At 43.2% G+C, this 23,817-nt stretch overlaps 1 protein-coding gene across 5 annotated transcripts in view; it reads left to right on the forward strand.

The window, feature by feature from the left end:
- CLCN1 (chloride voltage-gated channel 1) overlaps positions 1 to 23,817 on the forward strand; it is a 57,328-nt gene that overhangs the window by 15,413 nt on the left and 18,098 nt on the right. For 3 of the 5 annotated variants that reach the window (XM_041404536.1, XM_041404537.1, XM_041404541.1), the window contains exons 1-8: positions 4,543 to 4,922; positions 11,267 to 11,420; positions 11,952 to 12,083; positions 13,535 to 13,663; positions 13,767 to 13,900; positions 15,347 to 15,424; positions 18,928 to 19,006; positions 21,752 to 21,877. In XM_041404536.1, coding sequence (XP_041260470.1) covers positions 4,683 to 4,922; positions 11,267 to 11,420; positions 11,952 to 12,083; positions 13,535 to 13,663; positions 13,767 to 13,900; positions 15,347 to 15,424; positions 18,928 to 19,006; positions 21,752 to 21,877 — 1,072 coding nt within the window. In that variant the 5' untranslated portion in view covers positions 4,543 to 4,682. Of the gene's footprint in view, positions 1 to 4,542; positions 4,923 to 11,266; positions 11,421 to 11,951; positions 12,084 to 13,534; positions 13,664 to 13,766; positions 13,901 to 15,346; positions 15,425 to 18,927; positions 19,007 to 21,751; positions 21,878 to 23,817 lie in introns of those variants that run through there. The other 2 variants (XM_041404539.1, XM_041404538.1) reach the window with 2 other exon arrangements.

A 23,817-nucleotide genomic window follows, 5' to 3' on the forward strand; every position in this document is an offset into this window, starting at 1 on the left:
CTTCCAGTCTCCCTCCCTCATCCTAGCTCTTTTCACAACATTCTTTCTCTCCCAAAGCTCTAATTGCCTCCTGTAGCTCTTTGAAGCCTTCATGGTTATCTTGTCTAATAAAATGTCCTAGTCAAGGTCTTTGTTCTCATCTAGAAGCCACTGCCTTATCTGACATCTACTGAAGTATTTTTCCTGCCTTTTCACTCTTTTTTGCTCCATCTAAAGGTATTGCTTCAAGCAAAATATGCTTGCTGTATCTTCCTGTCCAGATTCTCATCCCCTGATGCCCTCCAGTGCTTTGCCTCTTATTGCCTCTGTGTTTCTCTCTTACAGATTGTGTTAGTGTAAAGTAGTCATCCTTTTGTCACCTTTCTCCTCTTCCTCCTTTAAAAATCCCTTTTTCATCTTTACCGTTTCTTTTGTCCTGTAGACTATCTTTTCTATTATCTTCTTTACAGACCTGTGGACCTCTTGGGCTGGGCTTTCTTTAGCACATAATATTATTTTTTCTTTTTTCTTAAATTACTTTCACTAATCTGCATGCAGGGTTCTGTGTAACAATAACTCTGCTTCAGCAAATTCCACTCCTGTCAGTCTGGGGTGGCAGAGGGCTCTGCATCGCCATCTGCTATAATGTCTGTGTATGCAGGGCTGAAAAAATAGATGTGGTGTTTCACTCCAGAGGAGGTTGCAGTCTGCTGGCGGGCTGTAAGGCTTGTGTACAGTGAGGTCATGAGGTGGTCTAGATCTTTCAGGATGAACCTGCTACAGAACAAACCAAAAAAAAGCTCTAGCATAAACAGAAGCCTCAGAAGTTGGTATGATGCCTGATAATTGTGTGGGCAGGGCATAGGGAACATTCAGATTGTCACTGCTGATAAATAGCACTTGGATTATTTCAGGTAATGAATCTCCTGGGACCAGACCATGGGAGAAGTGAGTCTTCAGTCATCCTTACCCCCCTCCCCACCGGCCTCTCAGAGCTTTCACTATCAAGGCATTAGGATGGGAAGGCTAGAATTGTATTTCTGCATCCTGAAAAGCATTCAGGAGAAATAAATAAATGCAGAGAAAGGGAGACCTGAGAGAAAACTGAGACGAGGAGGGAGAAAAATAGAAGCCTGATTGGACAAGAGATCCATCTTGGCTGACAGTTCTTCCAGCTTCTATTCTTTTCTTTATTGTCATTTAATACCCTGATTTGGACTGTAGCTGTATTTTCATCTATCACAAACATGGTTTCTTGAAATACACTTTGGAGTCCCACTAGGCTTGTAATGTGCAAAGAAAAAAAAAAAAAAAGGGGTATGAGCAGGTCATGTAACTTTCCTCTTGCATGCCATGGAGAGATCTAGAAACTTTTGTGAGCCTTTTCAAGAGGCTTAGGTGCACCTGAGGGGTCAAGCCATGTGTATGGGTCATCTGTGTTTGTGGCTAGTGCAAGATGGTTATGACACCTTCCTCTTATTTTTCATCTTCCTCCAGCTCTGTGCTAATCTCCTGAGTCTGCTGGTAAGCTCTGAAGCAACAGCAGTGCTCCACTGTGAGTCCTGGTGGAAGTGCAGAGCGAACCCTGGGAAAGAGAAAGCAAGACAGAGAGACAATAAAGAAAATATAGAAAGAAGAGTTGTGGCAGGAGATTACAGGAAGAGTAATAGGGGAGATTTGACATCAGTTGCTGGGCAGCAGCAGTGCAGAAAGGCAGATTTTTTTCAGAGTGTTTTCTGTATTCTTTGTTTATGTTTACATCAGCAGATCTGAAAACGTGGAAAAGATGATGAGTAAAGCCAGAACTATACTTTTCTTTAGGTCAGCTGTGCCAGCCAGAAAAAGTGGACAAGCTGATGGGTCTACAAGTTCTTGTGAGAGTGAAATAGAAGAAAATTAAAATCTCAGAGCAAATACATGTTGATAGTAGCTGCTTTGAATTTAACTAAGGTAGTGTCAGTGAGGCTGGAGGCTGTGACAGAGATTATTGGTACCTTGTGAAATAGCAAGAATTGTTAATAATTTCCAGAGAGCTGACAAAGCACTCTCACCTGCAAGGAGAAATAGGTTGATTTTTAAGCTCAGTAGCATGGTAAGATTAGAGTTCAGGACACAGGAAATATTGTGAATTATTGGAAATAATTCCAGTATCACTACAGATTGCATATATTTTGTCATGCACTGAAATGATGATTTTCAGTTCTCAGTTGTTTCCTTGTTAGACAATATCTGGGTACAGAGACTAGAGGCAGAGATGCTGTTTGATGAGAAGTGGGAATTAGTTGAGTGTGAGGTTCTTAGCTAGAGGTGAGGTGGATCTTCCCTAATACATAGGTGCCACCATGCACACAGTGATTATTTAGGATCAGCTGTGTAGTAGATCAGCACTGCCATGCACTGGCTGAGGTGTGTTACACTGTAGGAAGCACGAGTGAGGGCTCAGGAGGTTTGTAGGGTGTCTTCCTTGTGAGGGTAGCAAAGGTTTCTTCTTCAAGTAGCATCTGGAGTCACTTTGTTGGCCTTGGGGTCCTTCATACTTTTATTGATGAGTTGAGTGAGGCCGGGGCCAGTTTGGAAGCTGAGAGAGGCAGTTCTTGGAAACAGACTTTCAGGGTAGAATCGTCCTATTTTGGGCTATTATTATATCATTGTTTCCCATGGAAATTCCACAACAGTAAAATGCAAGAATGCAGTAGAATTTGATTAGCTGGCAGCAGAGGGTTCATTTTTATACTGCAGCAATTTCTAATGTGCCATTCTTGTGCCTCTTGAAAAACAAGAGCTAGAAGAGTGCACTTTTGAGTAAAGGTTCTCATTAGTTTTCTGCAGTGGCTCTGATGAGTGTTCTCCAGCACATATAATAGTGGCTGAAGATCTGGTGCTGTATTACAGCTTTGATGTTTGCTGGGCTCTACTGTGTTCAGTTTTTAGTCTTCCTATACATGATGTACATTATCTTTTAGACAGTTTTTTATATTTTATACACTATATAGTATGTGCTATGCATCATTTCTTATGTAAGCCATAATGACAACGGCCTTCCAAAAGCATCTCAATAGGTTGGGAGCAATTAATGCTCTTTTGATGGTAACCTGTGAGGGTAACCAAATGTTTTTCTCTGATTCCCTAGACACAGTCACTTAGAAACTCTTCTTTAAGGTGATTCATTTCAAGTTTTGTCCTGCCTATGGGGCACAGTCTTCCTTCAGAAAATAGTGCTTGTTGACAGTAAGGTGAGTGCTGCTGAGAATGAAACAGGAGAGCCTGTAAATTTTGGGGCAGCACTAATATTGCTTTTGTAAATATTCAGTGCTTGCCTGGCCTGATAGCAGTTGTAGGTTGTACACACTAACCTTATCCATGTGGCTATTGCTGCTAATGGATATCCATATCTTAGCAGGAACATGGAGAAGGTAGTTTGTGCAAGAAATTAAGTGTGTCTTCCTCGTGGAGACTTTCTTTATACCTTACTCTCAACGACCATGCAGAATTAAAAAAAAAAGCAAAAGAAGAAATGTTTTGCAGGAATTTGCAAAATGAAATAATGAAACTACTGTTCTGGGCCCAAAAAAGGGTATTTTGCCCTTCTCTCTACCCCATCCTGCCTGCAAATCTCGTACTCAGTATGAGTAGCTTGGCATGTAAGGTCTTTTTTTCTTGTATACAGTTTCTGGGACCTTGAACTCTCTGCTCCTCCCTAATTAATGGCCCTCAGAAGAAATATGGTTCCAGGCAGCACACTGACAGTACTGGGAGATGTCTCTAGGCCAAGTTGCTGTAACATGCTTCTCATTCCTGTTGCTGGCTGGTGGCTCACTGGTGTTGGCTGAGCTTGTTGCTTCTCTCCCTGGCTGAGAAACAAGTGGCAGAGTGGAGAGGAGAAGCTGTTGAATGCTCTAGTCTGTGGAAAAGTGAGCATCAAGAAGAATTAAATTTCTGCATACACCTGTATTTGAGTACACACAGAGCAGTTTGGTGACATGCTTTGAAGTGCAAAGTATTCCCCATAAGAACACTTGGGAAAGCTGAGATTAGACTGTAATGTTCAGCAGTTTACAGGGATGCCTGACTTTTCCATTAGGGCTTGCTGCTGTGAACTGTGTGCTTAGAAAAATTGTCTTGGGACACCGAGTGAACACCCATCTTGTTCCATCTCACCATAGCTGCTGGCTTCTTTGTGATTGTTGCTCAGTCTTTAGGGCAGCTGGTATCTGTGGAGAATATAAGGAAGGCCACTGACCTTTGTTCCCATTGCAAACAGAGAGTGTGTGGGATGGGGAGCCGTGAAAGAAGAGATATCCTGGATAACAATTTCTGCTTCCTCCTGTCTACTTTCTGTCTCTGTGCTTGTAGCTCTGTCTGTCACACCACCTCCTTCCCCTTGCCCCCTCCCTCTCCTTCAGGAGTTCCCCTCTTGCTCACACCTGATATTCAATCCCAGCAGAGTTCTTGCCTTTTGCTGAGATCAGACACGGCACTGGGGAATCATGTGGCAGAGGAAGGTTGCTATAAATATAGTTGAACCCTTTGGGCAGGAAGGGAAGAAAGTTAGAGAGGCACAAGGAGGAGGAGGAGGAGGGGCAGAGAGAAAGAGAGTGCAGGAACAGGACAAGTTGGAGTGGTCTGAGGAGAGAGAGAAAGGAAGGGTCAGCAGAGAACGCGGAGGCCATGCTCTCTGCCAGAAAGCGAGGTGCTTCGAGGTAATGCCCAGAGGAGCAACTCAGTCACAGATGAGCGTGAGGAGCAGTGGAGGAACGGAGAGCTCAGAGAGCAAGACGCAGGAGGCCAGCTGGAAGCCAGCTTTGTGGGAGGGCACACCGCAGTACGACTATGTCTGCTTTGAGAAATGCACCCGTTACGGGATACCCGTGGAGGCAGGACACCAGGCCCAGGCCACAGGGGACGACCTGCGCTCCCCGGAGAACTCGCCCAGCTACCCACAGGTAGGGCTGGACAACGGCATGTTTGTGGCAGCACAGGTCCCCCTGGGATCACACAGGCTCTGGGGCTCTCAGAACACACATCCCTGTCCATCCCCAGTCCCACCAGCTCTCCCCTTCGCTTGCTGCCTCCAGGTCAGGCTTTGGCATTCACGGCTGTACTTGCACCAAGGATCCTTGCAGTAATTCAAGTCAGAGGTTATTGTCACCTGCCACGGATGCAACGAGACTTGGAATGGGCAAGCTGGGATGGGGAAAATTAACCAGAGCATTAATGTGTTTGTAACAGCAAAGAGAAGCTGCAGCTGCCTTCAGTTGTGTAGTGATACTGAGTAAAGCACAGGAGTGAGTAAAACCAAAGAGAGCAGTGATGTATGTATATGGGAATCTGTACAGCTGTGTAGATGAAGTAAAGCTCTCTGGTGACTTTTCTTTGACCATAAAGCCCTTCATGGTCATAGATCCATACATGTATATTGGTATTTTTGATAACTCTTTGTGTAACTGTAAGCGAGGGATTTTCTGACCCTTAAGCTTGACCTGGCTCTTGCTCTGGTTTGTACAAGTGCTGGTTCAGAATAATGTCTGGGACATAGAAGTACTCTGGTTATGGCTTTTTGTTCATTATGTTCTGTACCTCGCTTCCCTCTTCTTTTGGGACAGCCTCCTGCAAAGGGGAGGGTTTAGAGCCGAGTCCTGGTGTCTTATTTCCTACCACTCTGTTCTGATTAAGCTGATCTAAGACAGTTTGGTGCAATGAAGGATTGAGTCAAATTTTGAGGAAGAGAGGGTTTGAATGTGAAATTCATAAAGTGGATGTTTCTCCTTAAATGAATACAAATCCTCTTACATGGATGGCGAATGATTGGGGAATGAAGGAGATTGCATTAATTGTCTCCTAAACACTTATGTGATTTACTGATAGGAAAACAGCCACATTTGCCACCAAGAAAATCTCTTCCAGTAGATAAGCACCCAAGTGAGGATAGTTATGTGTCACACTGCCAAAGATCAGAGAATCAGCTCCATGGCCATATTCAGGAATTTCTCTTCTGAAACTGCCTACAACATCTGAGAGTTTGCATGTCTCCTTCACTAAAGTCTTCCAAAAGCATCCCACTGGCTTATTTGAAGAAGCAGCCCAGATGAACAGAGGTCTGACTGGAGCAGTTTAGGCTTTATTTACACCAACACAAAGCAGTGCTTTGGCTGCAGCAGCCACACTAAGAGGGTGAGCACAGGGGGTGGGATGAGGTGAAGAGGTGTGTGCCCACCTGAGGCTGAGCTCCACCGGGGTCACACCTGCCCCATGGGGTGCAAATGCGGCTGGAGGGCTGAAGTGGGTGAAGGAAACGCACCTTTGTGTGTGTGCCATGAACCAGGAGTGAGGGTGTGGGGAGCTGCCAAATGCAAACCCTTTCTCCAGCACAGCACATCCATGCACAGAAACATCCCAGCTCACCCAGATCCAGCAGATATGCCAGTCCCACACACCTAAAACCACTCTCCAGTAGGCACAGATGACACAGTGAGGCAAGACCACCAGCTCTGTGCTCTTGCTCCCTGACACCAGAGTGTCTCTGTGCTCAGTTCCAGAGGCATGCTGGTCAGTGCACACAGATAGATGATCTCACATACAAACAAGAAGACCATCAAACCCATTCCCATGCATATCTTCAGGCAGAAATATCCCCAAGCAAGCATGCATTTGTGAGGGCAATTTGCAACCTAAAAACCAGACAGTTGTATTTATAGTTTACCGAAAATATGTCCTAGAGATATTTTATATAAGCAGTCGTGTACACGTGTGCATGTACATTTATCATGGAACTTTGCATGCAAGCATATACTGGCTAAGCCAAGTTTGCTGTGGATGTGTATATTTTGCTGGTCATTCATGCACATGCAAACAAATTATAAACATGCACGGGTACTTTGTACAAACATGCACACTTATTATCATGTAATTAGCATGAAAAACAACCCCTTGCACATGTTTTCATACATTTCCACACAGAGTAATCATTAAGATTTCTTTTTCCACTGTCAGCTGAAAAAACATTTTACAGAGATTTTAATTTTGTTGAGCTCTTTTTGAGCTCTGCTAGCTGCTGCCTTCTGTTGTACATGTGATTTGGATTGGTTTACACAGGCCCCAGAACAGTGAAATCTTGGTCCTCGGCCTTGCACCTTCAGATAATTAATAATCAAAAAACACATAGTGGTTAGTAGATAATAACATAATAGTAGTAGGTTAATAACAATAATAATAATAATAATAATAATAATAATAATAATAATAATGTATTTTTGACAATTAATATAACAGATAGTAGATATATAACAAATGATGTAATATGCCTTGATAAAAATATACATTATCCTACATGGTAGGATTTTTTATTGTTTTATTTCTGCATGAAAAAGCAGTTACAGCTGGTGAAGTACTTAAAAGCTGTGCTATTTGTGACTATAGAAAGGGTGTTCCTGGCAGGGAGCTCACTCAGCAATACACAGATGGGGGTAGTGGGAGGGATGTGCAGTAGGGAATCAGGCATTGCAGTAATACAGAATAACAGGCTCACAGAGAGAGGGAGGTGGGAGGGCCTCTGGAGCCCTCCAGCCCAAGCCCCTGCTCACAGCAGGGCTGACTCCAAAGGTAGGTCCCATTGTCCAGAGCCTTTTCCAGGCATCTGAACATCTGCAACACTGAAGATTCCCCAGCCCCACTGGGCACCTGCTCCTGTGCTGAACCACCCTCAAGTGGGGCTGGATGGGGACACGTGTTCCTTTCCAGGGGCTTTCCTTTCTTGCAAGCTGTGCTTTTTCCCTTTGCCCATCTCTGTGCCCCTCTGAGATATCTTGCTCTGACATTTTCCTCCAGCCCCTCTCTCCCTTTAGGTAGTGGCATTGTTGTTAGATTTCCCCTTTGCCACCTTTTCTTCAGGAACAGCTGTGATTTTGTTGCTGTCCCCTGTCCCTTTCATGTGCCTCATTGACTTTGTCTCTAAGCAGTTGACTGAGATGTTTTACATTTAAATTTATATATGTGGTGCATTTGGGGAGGTTTCACCTTTGAGGTCAGACATGGCTTCTCCTTGCTGATGCATCAGGAAAAAAAAATCACCTAAGGAAGATAATTTTAGGGATAGCAGGATGGCTACAAGGAGGCAGGAGTGAGAGGGAAAGGAAGTACAGGCTAAGGCTGCCTCAGTGGCTGGGAGCAGCAGATCATAAACAGGATGCACTGGCAGAGTTGGGGATAGGGATTTCAGGACTGGAGTATTCTGTGGGGAATGCATTGTTCAGTCTGAATGGCATGGGAAATAGCTTGGGCTTTGGACAGTGGGAGGAGGGCAGTTTCATACAGGTGCTGACCCCTCAGAAAACAGCTGCCAGAAAAGTCTTGAGATTGTGATGTATTTTTTTCCCCCTGAGATTCTGCTACTCAAACAATGAAATTTCCCCAATTTTCAGAAAGACAAAAGATCTTTTGCATAGATAAATGCTTCATCTCCGAAAATAAACTTTGCCTTGTTGTGCTTTCTCCCTGGATGGTTTGGTTGTGATTTGTTTATTGGGGTTGTTTTGGTTTGTTTGTTTGTTTTTGTTTGTTTGGGGTTTTTTTGGTGGGGGATGTATGTTCCTCCCATCTATCCTGAGTGGTATTTACACCTTCAGCTGTTTTTACACTATTTTGGTGGTCTCCCTCAGCATTTAGCCAAGTAGTCATGATAGTACCTTTTCTGGTTCAGCTCTTAGGTGTAATTGAGAACTTATAAAATTGTCTTCATTTTTCCTGGTGCTCAGAAACCCTGTGTTCATTGTGTTAGAGAGGGAGCAACAGAAAAAGGAACAGTCAGAGTCATACTGTGTTATATTTTTAGTTTTACATCTTCTAGTGGAGTGGATATTTCTTGCCTAACCCAATTTTGCTGTAAGGTCATCCTCTGATTTCTGGATTCTTTCTCTGTCCCACAATCTCCTACCATTTTAGATACTTCCAGAATCCTGGAGAAGCAAAGCACATGTGTGAAGCATTCTTTAAATGTGTTGAGACTACCTGGTTTGCCAGGACAGCAACTTCTTTTTTATGTCTGTGGACTAACTCCTTTTTTTCCCATATCCCAAATGCACCATTTGACAGCCAGGCAGAAGCAGTGAACTCAGATACCATATGAGGACCTTCAGCATTCATACTATTTTACTGTCATGCTGTTCCATCTGGCAGATGGAAGATTCTAATTTGAATCTCATACTTGACATGGGTTTAAGTTGTATTTGACATAAACCCATCTCTCATGACCATTTAACAGCACTGAAACACTGGCTGAGGTGATGTGAAGATGCATTTGTCTAAAATCTGCTAGTATTTGGCATTTCTGTCTGAAAAACACAGTTAAAAAAATAAAAAAAGAGCAGTTTGCTAGGTAGGATTGCATTCTGTATGTGGCAGTTACCCTGTAGATGAAATACTTCAGCCTGATGTTTCACTGTCCTGTCTGTTTTAAGGGGGTCAGAGCATGACCATTATATCCTGCAAAGACTCTGCTTAATTTACTTAGAATGTGTTGGTAATCATGTGCTTAATAATTGCATTAAATTGGTGTAGCTTCCAATACAGTGATGAATGAAAGAATACTTTCAGCTGTTCAGACAGGATCAATCTGTTTAAGAGGCAGCAGGTGAGCCATCTCTAGAAAAAGATGATTTTAAAAAGCATAGATAGGGGTTCTGTGAAGAAAAAAAATATCAATTAGGATTTCCAAAGGGAGCTGTGGCACATGGTTCAAATGTCTCTTGAGGAATTTGTGCAAATAAATAAAATACTTAGGGCCTTCAGTCATATTTGTTATGTGTGTTGAAACATGAATTGGTAGAGCACTGAAGCAGGTGCTCAGAGAAGCTGGGTAATTTCTACTCCTGTAGATGTTTAGGAGTTGCCTGGATAAGGTCTTGAGCAGCCCAGTCTGGTTTACCTGGCTTTGGAGTTTGTAGGCTGTGGGCAGAGGCTTGGACTAGAAACCTCCAGAGGTGCCTTCCAGTGTAAATCTTTCTGTAAGTCTCTGTATCTATTTCATCTCAAGGGAACAGGAACATCTCTTTTGTTACCCTGAAAGGGGCAGGCAGGAACTGTCAAATAGAAATGCCTCCTAAGTGTGTGGTAGTGCTTTATCTCTGTCATATATCCTGTCATTCTCCAGCTAAGTGTCTGATTTTGCTGATCAGAACATGGTTCATTCTCCTGCTGCCACTCAGAAAATCTCAGAGAAGCAGATGCTGTGCTGGGGAGGGAGCACAGGGTCACCTTGTCACAGGTGGGAAGTGCACCAGGTGGTAACCTGGTCCGAAGTAAAGCCAAACCTGGTTCACTGAAGGACATGCAAAGAGAAGAGGCTTATTCTCTGCTTCTCAAATGCACACCTTCCCCAGCTATACTCTGAAACAGTGAGGTGAGATAGCTGCTCTTCAGGGGATGTGGTAAACAAACACGGGCACAGCCAGAGTTCTTCAAGCTCCCTTAAGATGTTGACGAGACAGCACAACTGCCCCGTTTACTGCAGACCCGTGTAAGAAATGTCCTTGGTAAGCACGTGCAGCTGATTGTGAACTGCATAAAACCCACTGCTTTTCAAGTTTAGTATCTGAAGAAACAGACTGGCTTACGCAATTAGGAATTTCAGAGGAACTGATGATACAGGAGGACATAATATGCTGATTTGGGTAAATAATGGTTGGAGGTGTGCAGCAGCCTGTGATATTTTTGAGATGATGCTGCTTCTTTTCCTCCACGAGCACCACCAGTGGCTGTGTGCCCTGTTAAGCATTCCTTGGCAGCAGGAGGAACAGATGCAGGACATTCCTGCAGCCTGTTTGAGAGTGTAATGCCTCTCAAAACCTTCAGAGATGTTTTACAGTGCTGCTGAAATCTATGAGACAGCCCTGAGGATGGCGGCCTCATGTGAACTACTTTGACCTTCTTTTGTACCTCCAGAAAGCTGTCTCTTAATGCTCAAATGCTGTCACTTAATGTTCAGTCTCTCAGCCGGTTTTTTCCCCCAGGACATTAGAAAATAATTAATATTCTGTGATCATATCTTGTACTCTCAAAAAGGGAGTGAAAATGTTTTGGAGAGATTGGAAAGAAGAAACTAGAAAGAAAAAGAATTAAAAATAAATGAGCTGCACCTGTCTGAGAGTTTCTGTGTCTCAGTCTCCCTGCTTGGTACACTTGGGAATGTACCTCAGACTGTTGGTAGATCTGCCTTGTCATCCTTAATGCTATTTGTGAAGGAGCATTTGCCTTCCCTTTTCATTGCGATTCCTCTTGTTTTCTGCTCCTCCAGCTGTATGGCCGATACACAGACCGGATAACAGATAACATTTCAGACCAGGAAGCAGCAAAACTGCTGAAGAAACAGGCCCAAAGGAACAATGGAAGACCCCTGAAACGTGACAGTCAAGTACAGATCAAAGAAGAGCACTACTCCAAATGTCAAGGTAGGGACAATTCATGTTTCGTTCCCTATTACCAGATATTGGGTAGGCCAGCAAGAGAGATGGGATTTAAGCAATTGTCCCTGGGGAGAAGCAAAGAGGGAAGGAAAAGGAATCAAATCTCATTGGGTTGAAAACCCTTTTCTATATGAGCTTTCTTCCTAGAAAAGATATATTTGGAATAAAAATAAAAAAGAAAAGCAATCCCAAGTAAATATTTTTTTCTGCAACAGAGCTCTGTAATGGGAGGAAAAGGACTTCCTTGTATCAGACTTTTGTTGCTAATGTACAAGATGTTAAATTCCACCCTGTGTGTCCTGTACACACCCCTCCCCCCACCACTTTTTTAGTGGTTTTTTAACTACGTTACATGTTTCAGAACTGTGTAAGAGAGGGATGGGTATCAGTCCTTCAACATGAAGCCCACGCTTCCTCCAAATAAATCCTTGTTTTAGTCAGTTCTCAGCACAGGAGAGACAGACACAGCTTCATCTATGTTCACTCCGTTTTTCTGGTTCACTCTTCCCTCCGCAGACTGTGCTAAACGCATCCAGAAATATGTTACCAAGAAGCTTGGAGAGGACTGGATTTTCTTGGTTCTGTTGGGTCTGGTCATGGCGTTGGTGAGCTGGGGAGTGGATTATGCCAGTGCAAAGACCGTACAGGGTGGGTCCCATTCAGGTGTTGCAAAAGCAGCCAGTAAATGATAGGAATGTGTTACAAATCCCAGTGACCCATGTTGCTTCTCCTTTAACATCATTGTCCCATCCTCAACCCTCGCTGCTTGGGAAGTTTGAAGTTCTGGCAACATAGTAAAGGTTGGCTAGGGAGAGGTTCTTTAAAGGGATGGCAGGGGAAATTTTGGAAGTAAGTGGGCAGAAACAAGGAATATGTGTATGATGAGTCAAAGACAAACAATAATTTTGAATCCTTTTTCTTTCTGCTCCCTTGAATATGCAGGAGCACAGGGAAGTGTTACTGCAGCCTCTGCTGTTATACTGCTTCCCTTTCTCCCCAAGAATATTAAGAACATGGGTGATTGGGGGGAAAGGGGCTTTTAGATGCCCTCTTGGCACTGTTTCTGCTTTTTACCTCGATTTTGATCTTTCCAGGTTTTATTTATACATTGCTCTGATTTTTTTTTTTTTTTTTTTTTTTTCGCAAAGATCTCCTATTCCCTGTTTTATATCCCTTCCCTGCATTTTTCCTGCGGTATGCCTCCCTTTGCCAGCTACAGGAATTACAAGACCTTTCAGCCCCCATTCTCAGTGTGCACATACACACACCCCTCCCTCTGCCACATCCTGTTAACTGCACTGTTCCTTTGTCCTTACCTCATGTCCCAGTCCTGACTGGCACACACATACACCAGCCCTTTCCTCTTGGCTGCTGCAATTCCTCAAAGCTCCCAACATTCCTTCAGCCCAGTGTTCTTCCCTCCAGAGCTTCCCCATCTACAAGGTGACTGGTATAATCTACTCTGAGGGTTCCTGTCCTTTATACTCCCTGCAGCTGAGTCCTTTGGGGTTCTTTTTCCTTTTCCCCTGCCAAATCTCAGCCTCTACTGGGGCAGTGTGGGGAGCCAGCTCAGGCAGGGAAGATGCAGTTGCAGAGGAGCTGCGGTTCAATTTGGACTCTCAGCAGCTCATGTTGTTGTACCTGGCTGAACAATGGTTGCACTGCTGTTCTAATAGCTGCTGGCACAGCTTCCATTCTGCTGCTCTAGAAAGGAAATCACAATCAGAGCTTTTAAACTAGCTTTTTATGAAGAAATTATTGGTGGACCACTTTATTGTCCTTCAGAACCCACACAAGACCCTCAGACTGCCAAATGAAGACACTGCACAGTGATTTGTCATCACAGCTGCACGTAACACGCCTCTTTTTATGCCACACTTGTGCACAGGTATTAATAGTGTCTTCTAGCCATCCCTGAAGATTGCCTGCTTTATTGTGGAACTCCTACTCAAAACAAGGCTTGTCTTAGAACAGGAACACGAGGGTACCATTTCTGAAGGAGACTTAGGCACATTTAGCAAGCGTGTGATTCCCTGATGTCTGCCAGCCTGTGTGGAGCAGCCGTGGTCACTGACGGGCTCTCTGTTTGTGTGTTGCAGCCTACAAGTGGATATACGGAGCGCTGCACCCCAATGTCCCTCTGCAGTACGCCGTGTGGGTGGCGGTCCCACTCGGCCTCATCCTCTTTGCGGCCAGTTTCTGCCACTTCGTCTCTCCACAGGCTGTTGGTGAGGGCAGAAGGCAGGGCAAGATCTGTTTCTGTCTGTCTCATTGTTCTCGCTCCGTTTGCCCACGGGTTTGGCTCATCCCTGGCTCTGCTGTTGATTTCAGGGTCTGGGATCCCAGAGCTCAAGACCATTATGAGGGGAGTGGTCCTCAAGGAGTATCTCACTCTCAAAGCTTTTGTGGCCAAAGTTGTGGCCCTCACAGCTGGGCTTGGAAGTGGCATGCCTGTGGGGAAAGAGGTAAATATTGCTGAGTCTTTGTGCAGTAGTGACCAGGGTCTGGAAGGTGGGAGTTGTCTGTGAAAGAGGAAGCTATAAATGTTTTCTTACTTTCACCACTGTTGCAGCGTGCTTTTATACTTTGTAATACTTTGTAATAGTTGGATTTTGTACCCCCTTATTCCCCCCCGATGATGTACCCCTTTTTGTACCTACTTCCTCTACCTGTGTAACCATTCTCCTGTGTTGAGATCATCCCCCAAATCCCCGCTCTGGCTCTCTGTCAGTCACTCAGCATCCCATCCCTTCTATCTAGATCTTTCGGTCAAAGCCGTCGAGTGATTAGCCCGAAGCCAGGGGTCAGCCCTCCAAGGATGATGTTATACGCTATCCCAAATGTCCATCCCCTAAGGCTGTATCCCTGGAGGGTCTTTATTGGTCAGCAAATGTATCTACCCTCGGTTTCCTCCCCCCCTTTAAATGTAACCTTGAGATTCCTTTGTCTTCCTCTGAGCACGGCGCACCCCTGAGGTGTGGGGCTCTCTGGGGAGCTCCGAATAAACCTTGGATTGGCCCCCTGTTCAGAGTCGGCCTTTTACCCTCCACTGATGTCTCCAGCGTCTCTTCTGCTGCAAAGGTGACCAGCCCAGCTGCCCTCAGTACCCTCGGGGCACCAGAGAGTGTCCCCCCGTTGTCGGTCACTTCGGGGCTGCCCCCCCGCTGTTTGCCGACCCGGGGCTGGCCGGGGTTCACTGGGAGGCACCCAGAGAGATGGAGACACACCACCTCTCCTGTTCTCAAAGCTCTGCTCTTTCCAGCAACACCTATCTTTCACTGGCCATTTTCCTTCCCCTTTTAAAGACATAATATAGGAAACATCAAAGAACTAAAGTCAGGTAGTCTTTGAGAGGGAAAAAATTAAATGGAAATAGGAGAACTTAGGAAGATTGGAGGATCTAAAGCACAAATCTTATGAGGGGTGGCTGAGGGAAATGAGGTTGTTGTTTAATCTGGAGGAAAGGAGCCTCAGGAGAGACCTCCTTAATCTCTATAACTCCCTGACAGGAGGTTGTAGCCAGGTAGTAGAACCAGTCAGTTCTCCCAGGTAACCAGTGACAAGACAAGAGGAAATGCCTTCAAGTTGCACCAGGCAAGGTTTAGATTGGATATCAGGAAAAATGTCTTCAATGAGATGGTGATCAGGCATTGAAAAGGCAAGTGGTGGAATCAATATCCCTGGAAGGGTTCAAAAGGTGTGTGGCTGTGGCACTTGGGGACATGGTTTAGTGGTGAGCACAGTGATGCTGCATTAAAAGTTTGATTCAATGATCTCAGAAGTCATTTCCAACCTTAATGGTTCTATTACTGGCTGAGATGTCAGAGAAGTTGTGAGGCCTGCAGTAGCTAAAAGGTTGTCAGTAACCAGAGAGCAACCTTCTCTGATTTTCTCCTCCTCTTCTCTTGCAGGGTCCTTTTGTGCATATTGCCAGTATCTGTGCTGTGGTACTCAGCAAGTTCATGTCGATTTTCTGTGGGGTGTATGAGGTAAGGAACATATCTCTGCACACAGTTCTTCCACAGGCTGAGCTCCTGAGACACCCAGGCTAGTATGGGTAGGCCGTGGAACACAGAGGAAGTTTAACACATAGATTGATGTTTATTGTACTGCTGTAGAGCAGTAAAACACGGGCTGAGCAAAAGTAGTGCAAGGACAGGCATACAGTCCAAATAACTGTGCAGGACCACCAATGTTACCCAGAAATTACACAGAGACTGGTTAGGAGTGTTTGACACTAGATTTCAATCTCGTGATTGATGCCTTTGCACTGTGATCATTGACTGTATTAAAAAGTAGCTGCAGACAAAGATCAATTTGTCTTTAAGCCAAATTTATACAGCATTGCTAATTATAGACACTGACACTGTCTCTGTGCTTTTGCTATCGCTGAACAGCCTCTGCAGGCTGATCACCATATTGACTGGTTGTAAAAAAAAATCTATTAACTGCACATACAGATAAATGTAGGACCTCCTTTATGTGCAGGCTCTTAGCAGAAAGTGACTATGTAATACAGCTGGAGGTGCTGTTCTCCTTGAGCAGATCCTGTCTATGCACAAGGAGCAGATGTCACTGCTGGAGACCAGCTGACAGTACTAAAGACCGCACTGAAGTGTGTAGAGCCTGCTATTTGTAATAGCAATGGCTGACTGTGCTGCTGGCTGTTGCTTTTTTTCATTGTTCTGGGTCCTAACCCCGTGGCTTTGCTCCCTCTAACCCCAGCATGCCCGTCTCTGGCTGCACTCCCTGTTCCAGAATGTGCATAGGCAGCTCGACCTCCTGGTGCCGGCTTGCGCAGTTGGAGTTGGATGTTGCTTCAAGGCTCCTCTTGGAGGCAAGTGTCTTCCTCTATGTGACATTTAATGTACAGTTCCTTTGACCTCTTGCTGTGAGACTTCCTGCTCTCATGAAAGGTTCTCCACAGATACCGCTCCACTTCAGCAACACGAGTTCTTTCTGTTCACGTGTAACTGGTGGCAGTGAAAGGAAGGGAAGGTTACAGGAAAAGTGACACCTATTTAAGTGCTGATTTCTAATGATGCAGCTTGTTCAGTCTCTGCCTGCCATGAACACTGTTCCACCTGAATAGTACCAAGGGCTATCCAGAAAGTCAATAAAGATCAAGTAGAGAACAGAAGTGAGAAAACCCCAAAACCTTGCAAGAGGCAATGGGCAAATTGCAGCGAGAGAAGTTTTGACTCAGTTAAAGAAATTATGCTCTTCTCTCCCAAAGGTGGTCCAGCACTGGCATAGGTGTTCAGAGTGTCCAGGGAAATTCCACTCTAGGAAATGTGCGAGACTCACCTGCAAAAGAACCAGGCTTAGCCTTGGAATTAACAGAACTAACTGCTCTCTGAGCAGGGAGACAATTCCAGTGGTCCCTTCTCAACTTTCCAGGATCCCACTTGGAGGAGAAATTTGGAAATTTATGTCTCCCCCATGCACTTGTATTACTCTTCAGATTCACTGAATTTCTTTAAACAGAGGCACATGATACAGAGGCTTCTTCCTAAAGCAGTGGGAATATTAATAAATAATTTTTCTTTCATTTCACTTCCCCCTCTTCCCATGTGCTGCAATGAACCTCTTTGCATGGTTATTCTGGCCAGAAGTCTACAGAGTTTTTAAATGCTGTGGGTTTTTTTCTAAGATGGCTTTAGTTCTTTCATGCACTATTTTCCTGTTAGTCTTCAAATGGATGACTTAGCTGACAAATGCAACATGGTCTTGCATCAGCAGTAATACTGATCTTTACTCTGGCTGGCTGTTAAAAAAAATAAATCAAGGAAGGAACATAGTTTGTCAGCTACAGATTAGGGGTTCTCCAGTTGATAACTTGAGAAAAGATGCCAGAATGAAAATCAGGCTAAGCAAGAGAGAGGCTCAGAACTGTGCATATGTGGGCAGTCCAGCAAGATGTAGACAGCCTGAGCTGAAGCCTGAGGCTTCAAGGCAAAATTTGTCAGTCTGCCAAAAGCCTTAAGAGAAAGCAGTTTCGGAACCAAGGATCAGAACACAGTCAGGTGGAACCACTGGAAGTATACAGGAGAATGGCATCTGTCTTGATGGTAAAAAAAAATAAAGCAAAAACCCCCCAAACCTAAAAAAATCCCTGTAGAAGTCTATGCTTCTTGTTTCTTTCTTTGTACCTGGAATTAACATAATCTCAGAGACTCCAGGATGCACCATACCTAGATGACTGGGAGATGCTAGAGAAGAAAACAGAAGGTTAAACAGGGACTGATCTAACTCCTGCCTAAAGGAGGTGTCAGACAAAATAGCCAAGGTCTTCTCAGAGGACTTTCACTAAAGGACAAAGAGGCAGCAGGCACAACTTGCAACAAGGAAAATTTTATCTAGGCATGAAAATAATTTCTGCCCTTGTCCCACAGGTGGCTCAGGATGGCACAGGCGTCAAGAGATGCCGGGGAATCACTGCTCTTGAAGGTGTTCAGGGCTGCCCTAGCAGCCTGATCCTGGGCACCCTGATCCCATTACCTTTGATCTAACCTTGCAGTTAGCCCAGTTCTGAACAGAGAGATAGAGAACTAAAACTTGCTGTGTGAGTTCAGAATTAAAACTTGCTGTGAGGCTGAGATAACATTGCAGTATGGGAACAAACAAAAAGTTACCAGAGTTTCTGTAGCCCTAGTTCCTCTTTTGGATTTACACCAAATTGTCAAATGTGATTTCCATTACCTGGGAGTCATATAATCTTCAGCTGACCTTGGTCCAGGATATAGCTTGCAGTTTTCCATCATAATGCCCAGGTGTGTAACTTCTTGATGTTGTTGCAGGTAAATACCACCATATGTATTGAGGATGGATTTGAAAAGCCAGTTTAGCCCTTGACAAGCAAATGGTATCCAGTCTCTTAGAAAGACTCTTCCTTTTATACCTTCCAATTACTTTTTTTGTTATTATGACCATTTTCACCAGGACAGCACAATGCTTTACTGGGTGATCTGTCACCCACTCACCCACATTCCTACAGCATGGAAGAACCTTCAGCATCAGTCCACACTCTGCTCTGGACATGCACGTGCCTTGTGCACACTGAATCACAGGGTAGGTTTTTTGAGGCATTCTGTGGCACATGTGCATCCTGAGATCCCCTGCCAAAGTAAAGAGATGGAGTGAAACCTACTTAGGCTCCTTCAACCCTCTGGAGGATTTTCCAGGAGACATTTCTTCCACAGTGATAGAGATGTGTATGTTTCAAAAGAAAATACAGAGAAGGTGCTGCCTTCTTCATGTTTCTTGAATGTGTGATTCCAGGTATATGCCTGTCCTGTGCCAGGTCTTGCTTTTTCAGTATTTTGGAGCCATCCAGAAGGGAGAAGTAAGATAAACATAGCTATAACTCTGAGAGTAGTGACAGAGCTGGGTGATATCATGCAGTCATACCTGCCAATTTTGTTACTCACTCTCTGTTTTCTTTGCTTCTTTCTTCTGTTTGTCTGTCTCTCTTTGTCTCTTTCACCAGTAGCAGCCCTATTATTACACGGATGTCCTGACTGTGGGGTGTGCTGTGGGTGTTGGCTGCTGCTTTGGGACACCGCTTGGAGGCAAGTGGCTGTTCTGTTTCCTTTTCCTCAGGTACCTAAATCCTCTCCCGCCTAGTCCTCTTCTCCTCTGCCCCTCTCCTGCACCACATTTTTGGTGTGACATTTACTTTGGACAGAGACACTTACCTTTAGTGTTTTCAACCTCCCCAGTATCTCTGACAGTATCTTTTCCACATGTTGTCCGCTTTCTGGGGGCAAGAGGAGAAGGTTGTCTAGAGCAGTGGTCTCCAAATTGGGGTGTGCACACCCCAGGGGGTGCACAAGGTGATCTGCTGGATGTGGGAAGGAAATACCAGAATTCCTATTTTTTAATATAAAAAAGTAAATAGATTAAACTTCACTAATATTAAGTATTTGTATTGGCAGTGGTGCCCCAATATGTCACATGGCCACTTGTCACATACAGTGCATGAGGTGTAGAGTTGCTCCCAATATAGGAGGTTGACCATGGTGCCTTCAATCATTTACTCTTTTTCAGCATATTGCAATGAATTGCAATTGATGTGTGCCCACACTGGATTAAGTGGATTTATGGATTATATTATCTAGTGTTAACGAAACTAATCCTCACAAATTGGAAAAGTGGCTTTTAAAGGTTCCTGCAAAGAGTTTATGGATTGAAGATAACACTAATAATGTGAGCACAGAGAGATGACAAGAAATGGCAGAGCTGACACTTCTAGTACAGGCCCTTATTCAGTCCCATTATGAGGTACAAACAATGGCCAGCTAATCAGATCTGAGAGGAAGTCAGATAAAAAAAGATTAAAATTATCAAAGGTTATTTTAAATATGAATTTACATCTGCTATCGTTACATGATGAACTTTACCCTGTGTGTATATTGTGCTTTGATAAGTTAACTAATGAGGGTATGAAGCCATCAGAATTAGCAAGACATTTAAAATCTAGGCATCCAGAGCATGAAGACAAACCTCTACAATTTTTTCAGTGATGCTTCAAGCCGTGTGACATTCAATCCAATACTTCACAAAATTTCACTGAACCTAATAACAAATGTGTAGAAGCCTCCTTTGAGTTTTCTTGCTTCACAGCAAAAGAGAAGATGCCGCATACCACAGGGGAAACACTTGTTCTTCCTGCCATAAAAGGTAAAAATGGCTGTGATAGTACACAGAAAGCAAGAGAGGAACAAACTAAAATGTGTTCTTTCGTCAGTAAACACTGCTAGAAGATGCATAGCAGACATTGCTTAAGGTTTGAAGAAGCAAGAGTCTGTACAAATTACACAGTAGGACAGGTCTCCTGTGCAGCTGGATTAGAGTACAGATGTTTCTGAAATGCCTCAGATGATGGTATTTTCCAGATTCTGTTTCAGTTGTGAAATGCAGAACTTCTTTCTGTGAGACACTGAAAGGAATATCTACCACAGAAGCTGCATTCTCAACAGTAAATTACTTCTTTAACAAAAAATGTTTTATGGAAGAGCTCTGCAAGTGTAACAACTGGTGGAGCAGAATAAGAGAAGAATTGGGGGTAAGGTTACCTAGGCACCACTACACCTGGAATTCATGCACTGCGGTGTTCACAGATGAGCTATTGCAGCAAAGAGATGGGAGCCAGACATGCACAAGGTACTACAGGATGTGGTTGATGTGGTTCATTTAATAAAAACAAGACCTTGAAAGAGTAGAATCTTTACAGTACTTCATAATTAGATGGGAAATGACCATGAAAATCCTACAGGCATTTGATGGTTATCTGATAGCAACTTTAAAGAAGAATAGAATTTAAAGTCCAGTTGTACATTTTTCTTTTACAAAAAGACAAGTGCTCTGAATTTGCAAATCTTTTCTGTGATGACAAGTGTCTGTCAGTAGATTGCTACCTAGCAGTTATTTTTGAAAAAGTAAACATACTTGATGTACTTCAAGGTGAAAGTGATGTTCTAACAGTGGGTGAGAAAACTGCTTTTCAAAAGAAACTTGTGGAGGTTTTGTGAATCTGTTGCCAAATACAATGTAAATGTCTTAGCTACAAAAACTGTCACTTTATATATACTCAAAAAACTTGAAAACAGAAATTTCTACCTTTTTAAAAATCTTCAAGATTATAATTTTCAGTGGGTTTCAAACCTGTTAAAAATATAAAAATTCAACGTCTTCTGATTATTTTGCAACAACAAATGATTGACATCAGGGAGGATGAAAATTTACTACTCAAATTTTAATAAAACTCTTTACATATGTGGTGGGTGGGATTGAAAAAATAGCATCATGATTTAGCCAGCACAGAAAATGATACATTTCTTGCATTTGGACCTATGTGTCTTTGTGAGATATTCTTTTTAGACCAGGTACCAAAATAATTGAACATGGAACCAGACCTTTGACTCCCTGTGTCACAAAGCGTTAAACCCAGATTTTTGAAAATAAACAATATCACTATTTTAGTGAGAACAATTTTTTTTTGCTCCATTAATAAATAAAACAAATTATTTTAAAATTATGTTTATTTAATCTTTATCTCATCCGTGTTTATTTTCTATTTTTGTGCATGTTTGATATTGTACACAATACTTTACTACAGTAGTACATGCGCATTATTTTTAAATAAATACACATATGTGGGGAGAGTACATGCTCAAAAACCTTTTTTTTTGGTAGGGGTGCATGATCAAAGACGTATGGAGACCATTGCTCTAGGAAGCTATTTAGAATCCTCTCTCATGCTTCTAACATGACACTTGTTGTTTTAACTTTGCTCCCTTCCCAACTCTTTCTAGGGGTTCTTTTCAGCATCGAGGTCACCTCCACTTACTTTGCTGTGCGCAATTACTGGAGAGGCTTCTTTGCAGCCACCTTTAGTGCCTTCGTGTTCCGAGTCCTGGCTGTCTGGAACAAGGATGCAGGTAAGCTAAGAGCCATTCCTGCTCTCTTTGCACAGAAGTTGCTCCGTTCGTGCATTATTTTCCATCTTTCTCAAAACCACAATGTTTTTATGGTGTTTGAAACTTCTGCCACAAGACAAGACTTCCAGCGGCACAGAAGGAAGGAGAAAGGGAAGTGTCTTGCCATCTTGTCAGCTGTCTAGCCCAACCTATTCCTAGGAGAGCTGGGGTGTATCTAACTGATAAATGACAGAATATGAGTCCTCAGCAAGGAAAAGACCCCCTGAGGTGGGATTTTTTTTGCCTCTACTCAGAATAGCATCCAGGCTGTAACACAGAGATATCCTGTCACACAGGATGTAATCCTTGATGGAAAGCTCATGGCCTGCTTTGGTTATCTGTTGACTAAAAACAGACAGCTGAGAAAACTGAGATGATTGAATGATTAGGAGAGTACAGGACTTGACTGAAGGTCCTGAAAAAATAAAGTGTCTCGAGTAATTGAAAAGCACGAGAGTGACATTTGTTGCAGCACAAGTCAGGCTTGTTCAGGAGAGCATCTCAGCCACTGTGAGAACAGAGTTTTGGTGCAGAAGGCTGCCATTTCTATGTAAATTTCTTCTTTATAATGCTTTTACCTTTTATTCTTATAATTACATCTATTTTATTGACCTCCATGTGGGCAGTTTACTTACTTATAACTGCTGTAACATGTCTCTCTTGACTTCAGAAGGATGGATTTTTTTGGGGGTTTGAATATTCTCTGGAATATAGAAAATGACTCCACTTTCTACCTGAATGTAGAAAGTGACGACATTGTTCTTTGTGTAGCACTGCCTAAAAGTGAGGTGTATTTAACCATTGGGTCTGTCACAAAAAACCCAAAACCCCTATCTTTCTGTTCTTTCCAGAGAAAAATATAAGAAACTCAAAGACAGATAACAGGAGATAATTTACTGTCCTTCACTTGTCTTTTCTGTCTCCCTTCTTGATCTCTCAAATCACTAGAAATTAGTTTAATTTCAAATCACTAGAAATTAGCTTAATCCTGAATCATCTTGACTCCTGTCCCTTCTTCAAAATCATTCAGACAGCTTTAATACCCATATTAATGGCTCCTTAAGTTCTTCTTCATTGACTGTCTAGGTTAAAAAGTTCCATGATTCAACTGGCTATGAAAAATCATTCCTTTTCACAGTTCTGTATTTTCTTTGTGTTGTCAGTCTACTTGTCCTTGTATTGAGGAACCAGGACTTTCTATCTAGCTAAGTCATTCATTATTTTATGGTCTTTTATCATATCTGCTCTAACTTGCCTTTCATGTCTTTTCTTGCTCATTTATTTCCCTTCAAAAGTTACACACCCAGTCTTCTCAGTCTCTGTTCATGTTCTATTATGCTTACTACCAGGAAGAAGGAGGTAGGGAAGTGATCACATCAGAAAGACAGATGCAAGTAAGTTGTGTAGCATCTCACCACAGTTCTTGTATTTCTTAGACCCACAGAATCTTTGCTGGGTTCTTGATACTCATGGCTTTGTTGGCTGGCCTTGCACTGTTACCTGTACATTCCAAATAACTTCTGGTTATTTGCCAGCCACTGTGGTTGGCTGCTGCAGCTTGAGCCCATCTTTGCCAGTCATGGAAGGCTGGAGTTCTGCAATTTGCAGGATTTCTGTTTTGCCATGTCCCCAGCTTTCATCTTATTTGCCATAGGATTTCATGCCTTGCCTTCCTCCTGCTCCTTCTGGTTCCTGCTACGCATGGTTCAGTGTTATCTTAAAGTTCAAATCTATTTTTAAATAAACGTTCACATTAACTACTTTCTCATTCATTTTTACTTCTAGCCTTGTAGGCATTGGACAGATACTCTAAAGTAGTACATTTTGTAGCCAGTGGAGAAAAAAGGGCTTAGACATTTAGGTTCAGGATGGCTTAGTCACACAGGAAAGAGGATGTGGAC

Source organism: Onychostruthus taczanowskii, unplaced genomic scaffold (genome assembly GCF_017590055.1).
Source record: "Onychostruthus taczanowskii isolate IOZ18803 unplaced genomic scaffold, ASM1759005v1 scaffold211, whole genome shotgun sequence".
Classification (NCBI taxonomy): domain Eukaryota; kingdom Metazoa; phylum Chordata; class Aves; order Passeriformes; family Passeridae; genus Onychostruthus; species Onychostruthus taczanowskii.